Source organism: Echeneis naucrates, chromosome 14 (genome assembly GCF_900963305.1).
Source record: "Echeneis naucrates chromosome 14, fEcheNa1.1, whole genome shotgun sequence".
Taxonomy (NCBI): domain Eukaryota; kingdom Metazoa; phylum Chordata; class Actinopteri; order Carangiformes; family Echeneidae; genus Echeneis; species Echeneis naucrates.
Window position 1 is genome coordinate 12640274 of NC_042524.1, and position 17603 is coordinate 12657876.

The 17603-nt window shown below is 40.1% G+C and overlaps 2 protein-coding genes across 4 annotated transcripts in view; one reads left to right on the plus strand and one right to left on the minus strand.

The window, feature by feature from the left end:
• On the plus strand, positions 1-10532 carry dpf2 (double PHD fingers 2). Of its 3 annotated transcripts, XM_029518742.1 has the most exons (12): positions 1-77; positions 2029-2189; positions 2473-2580; positions 2847-3025; positions 3119-3211; positions 4175-4253; positions 4768-4809; positions 6518-6655; positions 6775-6906; positions 7019-7131; positions 7243-7324; positions 8071-10532. In XM_029518742.1, the coding sequence occupies exons 1-12, from the start codon at positions 46-48 to the stop codon at positions 8151-8153; spliced, it is 1242 nt and encodes a 413-aa protein (XP_029374602.1). In that variant the 5' UTR covers positions 1-45; the 3' UTR covers positions 8154-10532. The 3 variants fall into 3 exon arrangements, with proteins under 3 accessions (XP_029374602.1, XP_029374603.1, XP_029374604.1); XM_029518743.1 differs by lacking the exon at positions 4768-4809; XM_029518744.1 differs by lacking the exons at positions 1-77; positions 4768-4809 and adding an exon at positions 140-264.
• Positions 10420-17603, minus strand: part of LOC115053880 (sodium/potassium/calcium exchanger 3) — a 20235-nt gene continuing 13051 nt past the window's right edge. Inside the window, exons 9-17 of the mRNA XM_029518741.1 lie at positions 16208-16261; positions 15851-15993; positions 15594-15760; positions 15303-15525; positions 14997-15163; positions 14670-14784; positions 14444-14556; positions 14226-14291; positions 10420-13824 (exon numbers count right to left, since the gene is read on the minus strand). Coding sequence (XP_029374601.1) covers positions 13714-13824; positions 14226-14291; positions 14444-14556; positions 14670-14784; positions 14997-15163; positions 15303-15525; positions 15594-15760; positions 15851-15993; positions 16208-16261 — 1159 coding nt within the window. The 3' untranslated portion in view covers positions 10420-13713. The remainder of the gene's footprint in view (positions 13825-14225; positions 14292-14443; positions 14557-14669; positions 14785-14996; positions 15164-15302; positions 15526-15593; positions 15761-15850; positions 15994-16207; positions 16262-17603) is intronic.

A 17603-nucleotide genomic window follows, 5' to 3' on the forward strand; every position in this document is an offset into this window, starting at 1 on the left:
GGGCACACGGCACCCGTGACCACTCACCCCGTGTGTTGAGGCAAGATGGCAGCTGTTGTTGAGAATGTTGTCAAACTGTAAGTGTCGGACTTTTCCTCCTACCTTAACCCGACCTGTGGACTCACGTCGCGGTCACACCGTAACGTGTCTCTCGTACTGCCGCCGACCGCGTTACTAGCTAGCTCAGCTACTTTTCCGCGGACTTGGTGCGGTTAGCCGGAGCTGTGGGAACCGTCGTGGCTCTTCACATCCTGGTATGGAAGTGTAAGTTAGCAGACACGCAGTTGACGTTTCTGAAACATGACAAACGAGTCTCCGTGCGGGAACACGCGTCGGCTCGGCCATAAATGTGTTATTAGAGTTGTTGTAGCCACCTGTTGTGTCTCTGTGATCACAGATTAGCCGCGGAGCTAACGCCAGGCAGGCAGCTAGGCGGCTCGCACGCTAACAGGCTAAAGAGAGTAGTTGGTGGCCAACGCTGTTAGCGCGGTGAGTCACCGGCCAACTAGTTCACAATGAATGAAATCCGGCCTCGAACATAGCTGCTTTCCTCCCAACACCCGGCAGAAAAGCCGCTGTAGCTGTCACCTTCCTAGCCTTTGCTGTAAAACTCGTCGGGACTGTGAAGTTAAAGTTTCCAGTGAGCCGGACTCGGCTGGACCGGAGTGTGTTTTCGTCTCCGTGATATGTGCTTTAGGTGTTGGACCGGAGACCGGGCCGAGCCTTCGGTAACCATGGCAACACGAAACTCACCTGATGTCCACACGCCTGCATCTAAATGTGGGCCAGGTACTTAAATAGCTTTGGGTCGGTTCATCATTAAATCCTGCCCAGGAAAGTGAGATTGGTCCCCGCACATAATAAGAAAATACCACATATGGCGTTTTAAAGAAGCCCGTGTTCATACAGTTTGGGGATGTTTAGAAACACGAACTGTCTGTTGTCTGTGTTGTAGGCCTTCCTGTTTGAGGTGCCGACCTCAACAAATAGCAGACAGATTTCCAACATTAAACCAAACTGTTGCATCTTGAGAAGAGTCACAAATGAATGAATGATTAGATTGATTATTGAAGTGTTTATACAGTTCACCAACAAACTGTGCCTATCCTGTCAGTTTCACTTTTTAGCATATTGTTGTTGCAGTTTTATTATTATTATTATAAAAAAAAAGAATCCTTAAATAACATGTACTCAATATTCCATCATGGTAAAACTGATCTTTATGGCTTTTTACTAACACGTTATAATGGGGTAATTTTTTTTAGATGTTTTTGTATCGCGATTGTCTGTCACGAGTCCATTTGAGCTCAATTCAGTCCACTGGACTTGATTTGGGGGCCCTCGTCTGTCTGTATAAGGGCCTCAACTAACAATACATATCAGAGCAGAAACCAAGCAACCGGGTCAGAGGAACATGAGGAGAGAGAATGTTTTAGTTTTAGTATAAAGCTTTAACTTAGCAAAATGTGACAAGACTGAACGGTGTGAATACGTTCTAAATGCACTGCAGTAAACCAACTTTGCTCTTGTGAAGGTTCATCTGCTCCATTGACTAATGTCTGTGTGTATGCACATTAAAGGGCCCTGCTGCAGGGCACCCTGACAACCCCAGTAGCTCCAGCTGTTGGCTGGCAAAACATTTGGGGATTGAAGGAGCAGTAAAGTCTCTGTCATGATGCTTGTTACACTAGGCAGATTAATTCAGCCTTAAGCTGTCCTAAAAGAAAATAAACAAGCTTCATAATCTATTTGAGAATATTTATGATGGAAACAGAACACATTGTGCTGTGCTGACTAAAAGTGTTTTGGATGTTGATATACCGACAAGAGAGCACCTCCTGTGGCATTTTCACAATTGATATGGTTTAGTTTTCTTTCGTTTCTAAGGCGGCACCACAACCGAAAGACACAAACTGAGATGACTGAAGCAGGTGGCAGTGTTTTCATAGAAGCCAAACTTGCTAAAGTCTGTCTTTTAACCACAATAGTTCTTATAAACAGGATCTGATTGTGTTTTTGTTTGGTCAGGCTGGGTGAGCAGTACTACAGAGATGCCATGGAGCAATGTCACAACTACAATGCCAGGCTCTGTGCTGAGAGGAGTGTCCGAATGCCGTTCCTCGACTCTCAGACCGGTGTGGCTCAGAGCAACTGTTACATTTGGATGGAAAAGAGACACAGAGGACCAGGTCAGACATGAAACATGTTTAGTGGAACAATGAAGACTAATTTACATGAAATCATTATTAATCTTCAGATGGGTGGGAGTTTAGTTGATTGATAACAAAACAAAGAGGAGACATTTGGCCTCAATGAAGCAATTTTATGCATAGCAAACCTTTTAGGCAGAAAAACCCCTTGTGGCATCCATACTGAAAAAATGTTTTTGCGATCAAATTTTTATTTATTTATTTTTTTTAAGATAAGAAGTTCTGAGTACTATATGCATGAACATGTTCCCATGTCCCTCAGGCATGGCTCCAGGGCAGCTCTACACCTACCCGTCAAGAAGATGGAGGAAGAAACGGCGGTCTCATCCTCCAGAGGATCCTCGGCTTATTTTTCCTCCTGTTAAATCAGGTACCACCACAGCATTCAGCTCAGATAGTAATTCTGTGCTTTACCATGCCAAAGACTATACTTTGAAATATTTTAGAAAAAGTGTCAGGTTTCATTCTGCCAAAATAAAAATAAATAAATAAATAAACGAAAGTACATGATATTTTCCATGGGGTAGTAAAAATAATTTATTAGTGTAAATATTTCATATTTGAATGTGATTCAACAAGTTGGTTACATATTTTTGCACCTTCTTATAGTAATATTTTTATTTTTGTGTTTTCTAGAGCTAGATTTAGGAGTGAAAAGGGATGCTCTGCTGTCGTCAGATGGCAGCAGCCTGGAAGCCCTGCTCAAGGGAGAGTCCTTGGACAAACGGACGACCACAGAGCTCAGAGGATCTGAAGAAGATTCAAACCTTAGTGACTACACTGGAGGCTTGAACCCTGCAGCTCGGATTCGAAAGGTTCTTGTTTTCAGCAAAAGATGCATTTGGATTCAAGAAACATGATTTTTATTTAGTATTTATGTGCTGTGTGTTGTCATTGCCTCAACATAGAGAATCCTTGAGCCAGATGACTTTCTAGATGACTTAGATGATGAAGACTATGAGGAAGACATACCCAAGAGAAGAGGCAAAGGGAAAGGGAAGGTAAATAACTATAAATATATGCTCACCTGAAGTCCATTCTGTATGTCCTTGTCTTTCTGCTGACAGGGATAGATATCTCCCAAAGGCTACTCTGATTCAGATATATCAGTTAAACACCAAATTTGCTACACCAAGAGATGTTGTGTCAAAATTGGATAAACTTCCACAATTTTGCTTTATCATTGAGCATTGAGTTCACACTGATGATTTTTTTTTCCTATTTATACAGCAAAAGGCTGTGACATTCAACAACTGAGCACACTGTTGGCATAGTATGAAAACAAATATCTTGATAATAAAACTGCTATGTAGACCACATTTATTTTTAAGATTTATTACTATGACTGTTTGGTTGACTTAAAAGTGCAAAACATTTGAAGAAGGTACAGACATGACATGATCACTTTAAGTGCATACAGAGCTGAAACTGGATACAGTATGTCTTCTGCATCATTTGTGTTTATAGGACATCAGCCTTTTATCTGCAGAAAACTGGCTAGCTCACTGTAGCTTCCTGGCCAGGACAGACAGACTGATGTAAAATTCACACGGTTAACTTGACTCTCCATAGAGATTATACCTCCTCAACAAAAGTCAGAGCTTGAGATCTGCATGAAGAGTATTTTATTCAATCTGCCCCTCTGAAAGATGCAACATCTACATTCACTCCAAAATAGTCAGCTACCTGCTTTGTAAACTGTAATGGCTCCACATCCACTGTAATAAGCTAACTGACTGTCAATACACATATAAGCTATTTTCTGCATCAGCTTTTATCTCACTGTATCTAAGCGCCTGAACTAAGCCACTTGTAATAAGTAACCACCACAAAAACAACATTGGAAGCAGATCCAAATGTTAATTCAGGAAAGATGATTTCAAATATCTATCTTGGGATTTGAACATTCACATAAAAATGTAAATTAAATACTTCTAAATAAATCTATATGCTTCTGTCTTCAGGGTCGAGGAGTGAGCAGTAGCAGGAAGAAGCTGGATACAGCAGCACTCGAGGACAGAGACAAGCCATACGCCTGTGACAGTGAGTCCTGATGTGGGGGAGCAGAGCATGTGAAGTCAGCTTGGAGGAGAGAGTCACTGCAGACTCTAATCAAGCAAGGCTTTACCCCAGTCCTCATTCTTTGTCATTTTCGTTGCATTTTCTCCCCCTTTTTTAATGTTCTCTTTTTTATTCCACTTTCTTTTAGCTCTTTCTTTAGACTTCCTCTTTTTGACTGTCTATAAAGCTACACCATTATTTTTAGTTTATCATTGATATGAAACATTTCTTATACTTGGAGTTCAAATCTTTCCATAAGGGGTGTTTCTTCCACCTCTTTGGTTTTGTGAAACTGCGTCTCTGTACTGCTTGGTGTATTATTTTTCTTCCTTTTTTGTTGTTTTTCTTTTTTTTTTCCCCTCTTGTGAAGCATTTTCACTTTCAGCTGCAGTTCTCAGTAGGGCAGCGCTGATTGACTGGTCCTCTGTCAGCCTATGAGCCTGTTTCTCTGAGTCTCTGTCTGTGCTCTCTCTTCTCCTTCTCTTCTCTCTTTCAGACACTATCAAACAAAAGCATATTTCAAAACCTTCCGAAAGAGGTATATTTCTCTCATTCCTTTTTACTCCAGTCTGCCTTGTCTTTTGTCCCCAGTGCCTGTTTTTATTTTCTGTCTTTTGTCAAGTAGATTTGCAGTTTGTGTAGTTCAGTTCATAGGACAAATGTTTTGTTTTACACCATTTACTTAAATATAATGAACTAGATTTAGAAAAATCAAGACTGTTATTATACACCTTAATTAAGCTTTAGTCTATAATTAGCCTAGAAAAGATAAGGCCCACTAAAGTCATTTTCCCCTTAATCTGGTCCTGATGGTCCCACAGACCTAGATGAGCTAGAAGCTGGATCCTGCTGCTGTTTCTCTGTGCTGTGTCTTTTGTCTTGCTACTTAATGTGTGCAAATTGACTGCATAGCAGTTTTTTTGCCTTTTCACCATCTCTGCGCCCTTTAAAGTCTCATTCCCTTTTTCATGTTTTTGAGTGAACTGCTGCCTCTGCTTTTGGTTTTGAGTCAGTTTGATGTGTGTTTGACCTTTAGGGAGTATTTTTCACATCTCTGCGACAGCACACAATCATGCAGCATGTGACTAGCTTTGTCTTCTGGAAATTTGCCAGGATTCCCTGGAGAAAGCAGAGCTATAGAATAATTGCACTTATAGATGACAGTTGGAGGAAACATGACACAAGCCTTTGAGGAAATGAAAATGAGAGAAATTATGGAAATGAAAGAAGAAGTAGTTTTCCTTTGGGTGTTGTCTCATGACAAACCTCAGACACCCCCTGTGACAACGGCTGTATACAGTGGTAACTTTGTCCTCCTTCTTACCCCGCTGCTTAATGAATATAAATTTGGACCAGAAATATTAACACAGCACTTTGGAGCTATTAACAATATTTATGCCAATCAATAGTGGTTGGATACAGTCAAATAGAACTTTTTCAGATGTGGATTCTTGGAACAAGTTTGTAAAACAATGGAGAGATACTGCATGTCAGCCACTTGTCTTACATTGAAGACATTTGCAGTTTCCTCTGTGTCTCATTTCCTAACAGCAGTCTGTGTGTTAGTTTGGGTGGCTGGGATGTTATCTTGCTTAAGTACATGGCTACCACAGAGAATGTGATGAAGCATGTCTCAAAGCATTGTTCAGAGCATGTCCTTCATATCTCCAAACTTCATCTTTACCTCTAATTTCAGTTATACCAACATGTCATGCCATTGTGCTGATCTTGATATGAAACAGAAAGGAGGAGACCACAGGCACATGTTGGGCTGAAGTGATTTCCTCTGTGTGACGCGTCTCCACATCAAAGACTAGAATAGATGTTGCACAGCTCAAGCTGTTGTTTGTTTATAGTGTCTTGCAAGTCTCCAGATGTACTGTTTTCGATTCATTGATGTATTAGTAGCTGCTGTTACCACCACAAATGCTAGCTCATGTGCAGTATATAAAATTACGATTTAAGTAGGCGATATTAGAGCTTCTGAAATTGCAGCAAGACTCACTTAAGTTGCTGTGCCATTGTAAAAGACTAAACAATCTGGCTAATAGACAATATACAATCATAGCACTTAGCAATTAGTAAGGTTTGGTCACAAGTAAAAAATGCCTTACTAGCACCATAAAGAACTAGTCGTGCTTCTCCCTTAGCCCCCCCCCCCCTTCCCTCACTCACCTTGCACTAAATGGACGTTACTCACGCTTTCATTGTTTTCATACATGTTGTGTTTCTGGTGTTGGTGGCAGTCTGTGGGAAGCGCTACAAGAACCGTCCCGGCCTGAGCTACCACTACGCCCACTCCCATCTGGCAGAGGAGGAGGGTGAGGAGAAGGAGGAGATGGAGATCAATGAGCCTGCCTTGCCAATACCTGAGGAGCCTAAAAGTAAGTGACAAGCGTTCGGGTTTTAAGTGGAGATTTCTGGGTAGTCATGTATGTTACCCTGTTTGATTTCAGAGTAATTGTGCTCATGCTCTCTGGCCATTTTCTTTTTTTCTTCTCAGCTCCAAAGAAAGGCCCAGATGGACTCGCATTGCCTAATAATTATTGTGATTTCTGCCTGGGAGACTCCAAAACCAATCACAAGACTGGTCAGTCAGAGGAGCTGGTGTCCTGCTCCGACTGTGGACGCTCAGGTGTGCTATCAATCCATGGATGTTTAAATGTAACATCAAAAGGAGAAGTAGTTTTCCTTGTTGCAGTTGTAAAAGTGGCAATAATAATGTGATTAAATGGTTCTTGCTGCAGGCCACCCATCCTGCCTGCAGTTTACTCCCGTAATGATGGCCGCTGTGAAGACATACCGCTGGCAATGCATCGAGTGCAAGTGCTGCAACATGTGTGGCACATCAGAGAATGATGTGAGTTTACCACAGTTCACGTGTTGTTCATATGCTGCCCACTGTGTTAAGTGTGAATCTAATTTTCAGGCAGAGGACTGAGGTGTTTTTTTGTCAACTGGTTTATTTTAGGATCAGCTTCTGTTCTGTGATGACTGTGATAGAGGCTATCACATGTACTGTCTCAACCCCCCCATGTCTGAACCTCCAGAGGGTAAGAAATAGTATTTGACTTAATAATGAATGAATAAAATTAAGAAGGATGAACTTGATCTCCTGTGAAAGACTCAAGCCAAATTCAAAATTGAGCAAAACCAGTGATGCAGTGCTAGAAAAATATCCCACATATCTTTTCAAGGCCAAGCAAAGAAACAAGACGACTCATGATGTTGACCTTGGTAGACTGAGCCTGTACAATATTTATCAGACCCAAAAGCCTTGAGTGAGACAGCACAGAAATTGTGTACTACCGACTGACTTGCATCCTCAGTAGTATCTGTATTAGCCTCTTGTTAGAAAGGTTTGGTGTCATTTACTTTTTATTTTTATCTTTTAGGGATACTTGAGCCCTTGCGATACCTGTGTAACAATACCAAGTTTTTCTGAAACTTGATGAGAAATACTTGTACTTGTCAACACGCAAACCGTGCTTAAGAGCTCTAAAATCACAGTGTAAAAGTGGGAAAAGGTTTATTTAAAGCAGGAACTGTTAAATAAATAAATGAAGAGTATGAAATTGGTTTGATAACAAGTTTACTACTGGACAGTTTTTGGCACTGAATTCAGCTCCAAGAAGGAATTAAAGTTCTCTGTTTGGACACTTTGGTCCATTAATCAATTTGTGGTTTGCCTCTCTTGCTTTAGGTTTATGGATATACAGGATAAATAATAATAAAATTCACTATTAACAACTTCAACAATCTCTGATGCTTATGGCTCTTCTGTTATTTTGACACTTAGGGAGCTGGAGCTGTCACCTATGTCTGGACCTGTTGAAAGATAAGGCATCCATATACCAAAACCAAAACGCCCCACCATCATGATGGAGACTCCTGCCTGCACACACTCTGCACCCAACCGTCCCTCAGCAGTATGTTTACCCTTCATGACAGATGATCAACTCCCCCAGACCAGCTGACCTCAGTGGGAGTGTGTTCAGAACGGACAATAAAATGTAAAAGGGAAGTGTATCTTACCAGATTGGCCTCCGTTAGCTTCAGATATGACTGTTACACAGTTCCAAGCTCAGATTCACGCCCATAGGTTTTTTTATTTTCACCTGTTTGCCACATAGCTGATTTGAGCAGTGTTGAATTTCAACAACATACACTGCATAAATAGCCAAATCATTAAATCCTGTTCAGCCTTTTTAAACATTGACTTCACACAATTGCTAAACCCTCATCTCTATCCTGCAGTGTACTGATTTTATAACTAGAGCAGAAACTTGTTCGACTCAAGTAGCATGCCTATGCTTGCTTATCGTAAAAAAAAAAAAGTAAATAAAAAAACATTTTATAGTATTTATATATTTCTATGGTATATAATAGTGTTAAGTATGTACAATTTGAAAGGATGGTCGTGTAATGGTCTTTTTATTCGTGCGCATCTCACCTTTATCAAAAAATCCACACCCATTTTCCTTTATGGCACTGCTGATATCTGGTGATGAACATGGTGGAGTCAAAGATATCTGCTGAGATCAATTTTGTATCACATTCACTGCCGCTGGCCGAACACCAACACACACAGAAACAGGAACTATGATTAGAAACCCTGACAGGCATGTCAGAATAGCTCCAAAGCCTGAAGGATTTCAGGGATGGCAGGTTAGACTTGAGCCTGGTTGTTAACTCTTGCGTGCTGGTGGCTCAGCAAGCTGCGTACAGCTCAAGAGTATGCAAAAGGACATACTGACGTGCATGTTTCATTCAGGCTTTGGGGCCTTTTTGACTGAACTCAGGTCCTGATGACTGCAGAGAGATTCAATGCGGATACTCCTTTTTAAACACATGGGATAAAGTTGGGTTTGTTTGTTTTTTTATGCCTTTATTTCAATCAGTAATTGGCAGAGAGGCTGACAGGAAACAGGGAGAAGGAAAGAGGAACAACCTGCAGCACAGGTCCTGGGCTGGAACTGAACCCAGGATGCTGCCATTTCGCAGCATGCGCTCTAACCACTCGACCACCAGCGCTGCCCAGATGTGATAAAGTTATGATTATTCCTCTCATATCAAAAATGTCATGTACTCGCATTATCAGCCAGGTAGAGGAATAAATGCCTTCACTGCTCTGCTCTAGCAGTTTGCTGATTATGCAATATACAATATCTGTTGATGTTGTGACACCACTAGATTAATGATTGAGGACTATGTGACCTTGCAAATGGTTACTTGCTGACAAAGTAAAAGCAATACAAGAGCTCCTCTAGGATGCTGGAATAACAGACTCATGGCAGAGCCTGTTCAGGCTTTGTTGGCAGTTAATGTACGAGACTGTAAATTTTATTTTTAAGACAATGCTATTACAGATGGGTGACTATAGCAACAACTATGGATGGCTCCATATTGTAGAAAAATGTGTATATGTATAGTCCTATGGAGAGACAGCTGTTTTGTCACTGCTTTCATAGTTTTATAACGCAATGGTTTCCTTCTGTGGCAAGGCTAAAAGAAAGTCTGGCTGAACTGCTAAAGCAGTTACTTTACCTCAAACAGAAATAGTATTTAAAGGGTTGAAACATGCTGTAGATAGATGGGAGAAAGGCCGAGGGATAAGTTGTAACGACAGGCGCAGCGTCTGCTTCAATATTCTCCAGTTTAAGTGCATGCTCAGTAAATGTCTGCACTATCATATGCTACATAGGTGTCTCAGCGTTAAGTTGGCAAAGGTGTTGGGAAGTGGTGTAATATAAATTAACCATGCTATCATGTCGTTTCAATAGTCAACTAACAATTATTAAAGCATTACATGAGTATAACTTGGGTTTATTTTCTCATCACTTACTGCTATATAGAAAAGTGGCAACTAGAATTTTTTTGCTGGTTGGTTTTGTATTCATCGATGTTTGTGTACCTGATGTGTGGGACTTTTGGGATTTGGAAGTTGCTTTCTAGTTAATCCTTTGATCAAACGAGCTGCTCTCTTCCAAACCTTGAAACAAGAAGCAATATAAATTTGGAGCTGCACCTGAGACCAAATATCCAACCTGTAGACTACGGTTATAGGAAAGTCCTCAAGTATGTAGAGTCACTGACAGCATCATATTGCGTTTTTCTAGTTTCTAGTTTTGGAAGAGAAATGTTCAAAACATGTTTAAACCAAGATCATAGGTTTACACAGTAGATGAATTCTCTTAGGGTGGACTTGGAATGTTTTATTGTAAGAAATTTGTCTTCAGGAAAATAAAATACTAAGCACTATAATTTGCTTTTGCTCTTTCGTACAGAAAATCCAGGAGTAACAGTTGTGGAGGAAGTTACAAACATTGCCACATCACAATGTATGATGCGTTTCTGGAAAGGCAGGGTAGAAAACAGTAATTAAATGTGTTATTTTTCTGTCTTACTCCATAAAATGGCAGTCAAGCACAAAATCACTTAGCTGCACTGAAAACCTGAATTTTTCCACCTCCATCTCCTTTTTATCACCGCTGCCTGCAGAAAATAACAGGAGGCAGAGATAAATTGTTATTGCACTTGTTTTATTGCACTCAGACACAACTGTCTTCTATGATCCAACTAAGACGTCTAAAGCAATAAAAGTATCTCGTACCACCAACATCACAACAGAACATCCTCAGTGCTCTGAGACCAGGAAGAGTTCAGCTGCTTGCTTTGATGCTGTTGTCTTTCTATAACCATGACTAAGATATTGGAATTTCTTCTAGAGCTGAATACAAAGGCCAACAGCTGAGTGAAAAAAAATAGTTGTAGGCTGTCACTTAGCAAAACACCATGAAATGTGATGGTTGAAGATGTTTAATTGGAGCTGGTGCCGATATGAAAATGCAGTTTTGAGTTAAAAAAAAAAACAAAAAAAAACAAGGAAAAGGCCAAATGAAAAATAGGTTCTGAAAGATAGTTACAGGATAGTTAACATTTTCATAAACTCCATTAGGGTGAATTAATGGGAGCGTAACATGAGCAAATGAGACACAGTGTGTTTAAACTTTCTTTTGTGGGAAAAGGCTTGAACATTTCCTGAAATTCAAAGTGGTATTTCTCTAGTTAAATGGGATAAATGGTTTCAATAAGCTGTCTATGAAATCTATTGAGGACTGTTCCTACTATTGAACTGTTTTTCCCCTCACTAAAAGGAATATTTGAACTGTTAATTCTGAATCTGTCATTCTAAAAATATTTCAGAGTCACTTTCTGCACGTACCCTTGGATCAAATAATTAATACCGAAATAAAATGAAGGTCAAAGTTGAAAACAAATACAGCTGAATTCATTACACAGAGCTAGTGTGATGTTAGTGTTCATATTCCACTGAACATAGCGACAGAATAAATTCATTCTGGTATAATTCACAAGTATGTTTACATATATATTTTTTAAATATCAAAAACACCACAAAAGTAGTCTCTGTCAGACATTCATTATTGTAAAACTATGCAATTATTTAACATATACAAACAGTAAAAAGTAGTCAAGTAGACAATATTTATACAAACCATTTGAAAAAAAAAAAAGACAAAAACACTTACATCCCATTAGTGGAACAGATCTTGAATTCATGTTTAAAATTACAGTAAATACCAAAAACTGACAGCACCTCCACTTTGTGCCTTCCTAAATGACAGCAGGACAGCTGGTGTGTATGAATGTAGTATTAACACAGACACACTTCCTCAAAGTGTGTCTAAACCTTTGACTGGTACCTCTGCATATGTCAGTACATATTGTTCAGTGTCTTAGCTGATCTGAGATTGTGCTAGTTGCAAAAATGTTCCACCAAAGTAAATGAATCTCCTAAAATGTGCAAGAAACATTACAAATATCGATTGTCCCACCTAAACATGAAGTATAACAACTAACTTGCACTCAAAGTAAAAGTTTGACTCTCAGAAGTACATAACATATTAAATTTCATAGTAATAAGACCTAAAAATACTGTCACACTCAGCCAGTCTTCTGTACTTTAGGTTGTACCAGTACTTGCTTCAGAGGAGTGAGGCAAAATCGCCAAAATGTTGTCACAGCTGTGCATTTTCATATCAGTGTTTCTATTCTAAAACTCTTTTGACATGAACACTGTCCTTTATTGTAAGACTAACACGTGCTTCACTGTTCAGGTTCTTGGCTGTAATTCAGTTGTGCCTGCTACATTTGAATGCATGTAAATATTTCCACACTAATGGTAAAGTCAGCTAGGGTGTACATTCAAAACATACAAGGGTATTCAAATCTACGGCCGACAGACACTTCCAATAATCTGATGCATGACATGGCAGATTAAAGTATCCCTTGTCTCAATGAACAATGTGAAGAAAAACATTTTCACCCAAGCCACATACAAGTTTCAGCTTCCTGCCCCACATCCTGGTCCCTCACTTGTTTTGAAGACAATTTCTTCTGTTCCCCGGCCTACTGGGGCTTTAGTGGGTAGTCTGACTTTAAAGCCTCATGTAATCGACAGTAAATCAAAACTGCAGCCACAGGGATGCAGCAGCAGAGAAGATGCAGGGCAATAAATTTACCCTTCATCAGTAACGGCTTGTTTCCTGTGTCATTAACCAAGCCAACAATCAAACAATCCTGTAAATGAGTTGTGTTACTGTTGCTGCAGCCAAGCAAACATTAAGAAAAGCAATAACTAAATTCAACAGTAGACTCAGAGGAATCAAGCTGCAGCAGTACCTGACAGAACAGGTGTCTTTAAAACCTTACTGTTTTTCCAAGTGCATTCTCTTCATCAGTGAGAAAAAAAGGATGCACGAGTGTTACTTCTAATGGCTTATTGCTCGACTGTAATGGCACATGATTTATTTGAAAGAATAAATATTTAATTCTATTTAATTATAATACATTTAATAATATTTGATAATAATAGCGTGTTAGCTGATTGGCTGGTAAGATAATTTGTGAGAGGAAACCTCTCAAAATGTTCAAGACATGAAATTCTATGTTTTCACAGGAAGGGAACTGAAATTTCAGCTCAGTTTTATCATACAAGTACCATCAAATATCAGTGAGCCATTTCATGCAGCAGCTCAGCTAATGAGGACCAGAATGAGTTTTTGGTTCCATCTTGTTACTAAAGGTCCAACAATCCTGCTGCTTCCATCTGCCATGTCATTACATGTTTCTGCTACATCACTCAATTGGACACATGAAAGACTGTCAGCTTTCAAACACTTCACTGTATGAAATAGGAGGGAAAAAGAACAGTGCTATCTAAAAAGAGATTAAATTGTGTGTTTGTTTGGTTGCATGTGTACAGTATCATCCTAACAAACCTACTGAGGTGCACAGAAACTCTCACAAGGAACACAACAACACAGTCAATCTTTTTTCTTTTTTTGGCTTCACAAAAGAGGACGTGTGGTGAAAAGGTTCAGTGTGTTGTCTGACAGGTTTCACCTTTGACCCGGGGGCCTCACATCTGTCCAAATAGAATGGAGCAGAGCAGGAAGATGGCATAAAGCAGCATCAGGCCCAGACCCAGCCGGCGATCCAGCTTCCAGTGGTTCAGATGGACACTCATCACCTGTGAGCAGAGGGACAGTGATGAGGAAGAGCCCAAAACATTCACGTTTTTTCAGAAGATTTGGTTCTAACACCTGAAAACTCCTAATGTGTCCATTAAAGCAGCTTGTTGTCGTATCAGTAATACGATCATACAGTAAAAAGTATAAAGAGAGAATGTGTCGGAAAATGCTATATAGTAACTGCAGTGTTTAGATCAAATAATCCACCTGCTAAAATACTCAACCAAAAGTTGCTCAGGGGAAGATTAGAGCCAGAACATTTAAAACAGAAATTTGTTAAAGTTATCGCCTTCTCAAATGTTCTGCAATTCAGCACGTGCTGACTGGCTGATAATTTACATTCAAACTTCTTTGATATCTTTATCTTCCTCTATATTCTTGTTATGTTTTGTTCACTCACTGTCAGAAACACAGAAGCCAGCAGCAGGATGACAGAATACACCAGTCCTTTATTATTTATGGAAACCTGTGAGAAAAACAACTTTATGACATCTGACAGGAAAAAAAAAAAACAAAAAAAACTTTGCTTTGATAGCTCTCAGACACACAGAGCGCACATCAGTAAAGGCAGGAGAAACAAAATGATTCATATTGACGGGAGATTGTGTAAATCCTTACTGTCGATCCGTGGTCCACCAAAAGGGTACGTAAAGTCCAGGGGAAACCCAAACCCAGCAGGATGTCAAAGATATTGCTACCTATGGAGTTAGACACTGCCATGTCCCCCATGCCTGGAAAGAGATGGCAAAAGTGACAGAAAAATACTGAATGGCAGCACAACAAAGTGACAACAAGCAAAAGACCAGGAGATTCAAAATGACAGTCTGTAGACGTTTCTTTTTACCTTGTCGAGCTACAATGAGACTTGCCATGCAGTCTGGTACGCTGGTCCCAGCTGCCAGGAAAGTAATGCCCATAATGTAGTCTGGGATGTCTAGTGTGAAGCTAATAATGGTGACCTGATAGACACATGAGGACACGTCAGCTGTAAAGAGTTGGACAAATTATGTTTCACCTTTTCACAATTTATCATCTACAAAGTACACATAGGGAGCATTTTAAGATGACACATTCTCAGATGATCTCTCTATTGTAACTAAAGAGTCATTTTGTTTGCAGGCTTGGTTCATTCTTACAGCTCAGTATCAGGAAGCAACTCCCAGCTCCTTACCATCCACACCATGAGGTAGGAGAAGATGGCGATCCACAGGGTGGAGGCCACAAAGGTGACCATGAACCAGCGGTGCCATCGTGGCAGAACACAGTTAGGCACAGTGAAGTAGAGCAGGAGGCCCAGAGGCCACGTGATCACCCACTTTACCCGAGCACAGCAGCCCCCTATGACAGGCAGGAAGTTAGGCTGATAGGATCAGGTATAATTTATCAATCTAGTAAAAGTGAAAAAATTATCTCAAGCATGCTTCATGGGTTTGAGCAAAACAAATGACAATTGACAGCTGGTGTGGATTTTCTCCACCTGGGATCCGCACAGGATTGAAAATCCCATCTTCATCATCTCCCTCCTCCTCTGGCTGGCACACCTCAGCACCTGGCTTGTCTCCCATCCCAGGCCTTCCTCCTCCATTCTCCAGACTGCAGGAGCCTGTCCTCTTCAGGCTGTTGCTGCTCGACCCCCCTCTTGACCCAGGGCCCATCTCACCATCCAGCTGGTTCTTTGAGGTCCGGACCAGCCTCTGTCTCTGTGGGAGGAGGGTGGTAAGTTTTAGGTTGAGATTGTGTTATTCTCTGTGACCTTTGCATCACGTACCTCACTGATGAGCACGCGTCCTGCCATGGACAGCCTGGTGCGGGGGGAGAAGTGTGGGGTGATCATGATACGCAGGCCAGCCTCAGAGAAGGACAGTTTGTGGGGGTTGAGGATAAGAAGCTCATCCACCATGATGACTGGAGGAGGCTCCTGACCATGGGCTTGGCCTGCAGTTAACACATAACAAATAGTACTTAATGGCAGTAAAAACCAAAACCCCACAGACACTACCAGTGTGAACTGTAACATCCTCTGACCTTTGTTGAGCAGCACCATGGAGGTGTTGCAAGCAGAGGCATCCTCTCCAATCTTGTCCTCTCTGTGATCGTCTGATCTGACGCAGCACGGCCCAACGCTCCTCAACTGGTTCGTCACAAATGCCATAATCTGGGAGTTGAACCTGGAGACAAACGATTTATAAACCATTCCTTTATTTCCATGGAGTTGTGGAAAGCATGTTGTAACACTGTTTTGAAAATTGCTATATAATAAAAATAATGCTCATTATTATTATTATTATTATTCTAGATAAAATGAACAGAGTATGTGAGTCAGATAAACATGTTTGGCATCTTGATGACTGATGAGGAAGTTCGGTCTCTTGGTAAACTTACTTCATGATTATAATGTAGATCCCATACATGATCATGAGGAGCAGGGACTCCCACCTGCACAGCAAGCAGTTACAATGTAGTTGAATCACAAATAGCACAGTTCAAAATGTAGCCTTGTTATAATCCTACTGTCAGGCCAACTGGGTTTGATTTGAATTATAAAGCAGATTTTCATATATGTAAAGTTATGGTACATAACTTCATGTTAAATTCCCACAGCACTTCTCTGCTCCTCTTCAACAATATTATTGAAAGATTATTTTTTCCCCAAGATTAAAGTGCCTTATATGTAAAAAAAAAAAAAAAAAAGGGGGGGGGGCAGCTTTGGTTGTGTTTGTGTTCCCTCACTGGTTTTCAAATCTCAGATAGCCTGCACATGTGGTGATTTGGCAAAGTCAGTTGAACACAAATCTGTCATGGCTTGTTCATTGGAACAGTGGTGAGGTGAAATACAACTGGACAGCTTTGGCTCAGCACAGTAACAATACTCAATAACAGTCCTCTATTTATCATCAGTGAATACACTGCTCGCGCTGACATTAAGTCTGTGATTAAATCTACTCTTTCATTAAAACCACCAACATACAACAGTAGAACTTTTTTTTTTTTAATCCCTATCAGGCCTCAGGTCAACAGGATTGAAAACATTCAGGACAGCTTAGAAGCTAAACACCAAATGAACCTGTTGAGAATAATAATAAATTTTAAAGAACTATACAAAATAGATCAACTATTTAATCTAACAGCTAAACTCCAAAATCACTTATTGCATGTGAAGTGGTTGTAACTCATGACACATCATCCATTTGAAATGAAACGTGTTCCTTATCACCTCTGCTGACTCTGAAGTGAGATACAGAAATACATGTTCAGATAATTGTTGAGTACAAATCAGGAGCTAAAATGGTGGAACACGCTCCACAATCACCAACTGTTGAGCCTGTTGACTCAGTCTTTGGAGGAATAGGTTGTGACTTCAATAAGAGCTTGAAAGGAAAGATATGAATAATCAGATCTATTGTGTGAATACAGATAACTGCTGTGACTCAGTGGAAATGTGTCTGAATGATGAGCACTGACTGATACTGAGCCACATAGATACTCACAACTTTTCAAAACCCTTTTAATACAATGGTGTGGCTTAGTTTGCTTTTTTTAATTAGTAAGTTTTATACACACACAAATACAGAATGTGTTTTATGTATATATGCAGATAGATAGAATGATGTCCAAAAAAAAACCCAAAAAGAATTCGTAACAAACGTAAAAATACTACCAATAAATAATATTGCCTCACGCTTGTTCAAACTGTTATTATCTGGGAAAACAGGGAAACAAGTATTTCCTACAACACCATATAGTAAAGGAAAGATAGCTAATATATGAACATAATTCA

Bases quoted from the DNA above. Each gene is read 5' to 3' on its own strand.
- dpf2 (XM_029518742.1), top strand. From the start codon at position 46: ATGGCAGCTGTTGTTGAGAATGTTGTCAAACT. The intron at 3,212-4,174 runs GTAAATAACTAT...TTCTGTCTTCAG, and splicing joins GAGGCAAAGGGAAAGGGAAG to GGTCGAGGAGTGAGCAGTAG. The intron at 4,254-4,767 runs GTGAGTCCTGAT...TCTCTCTTTCAG, and splicing joins CAAGCCATACGCCTGTGACA to ACACTATCAAACAAAAGCAT.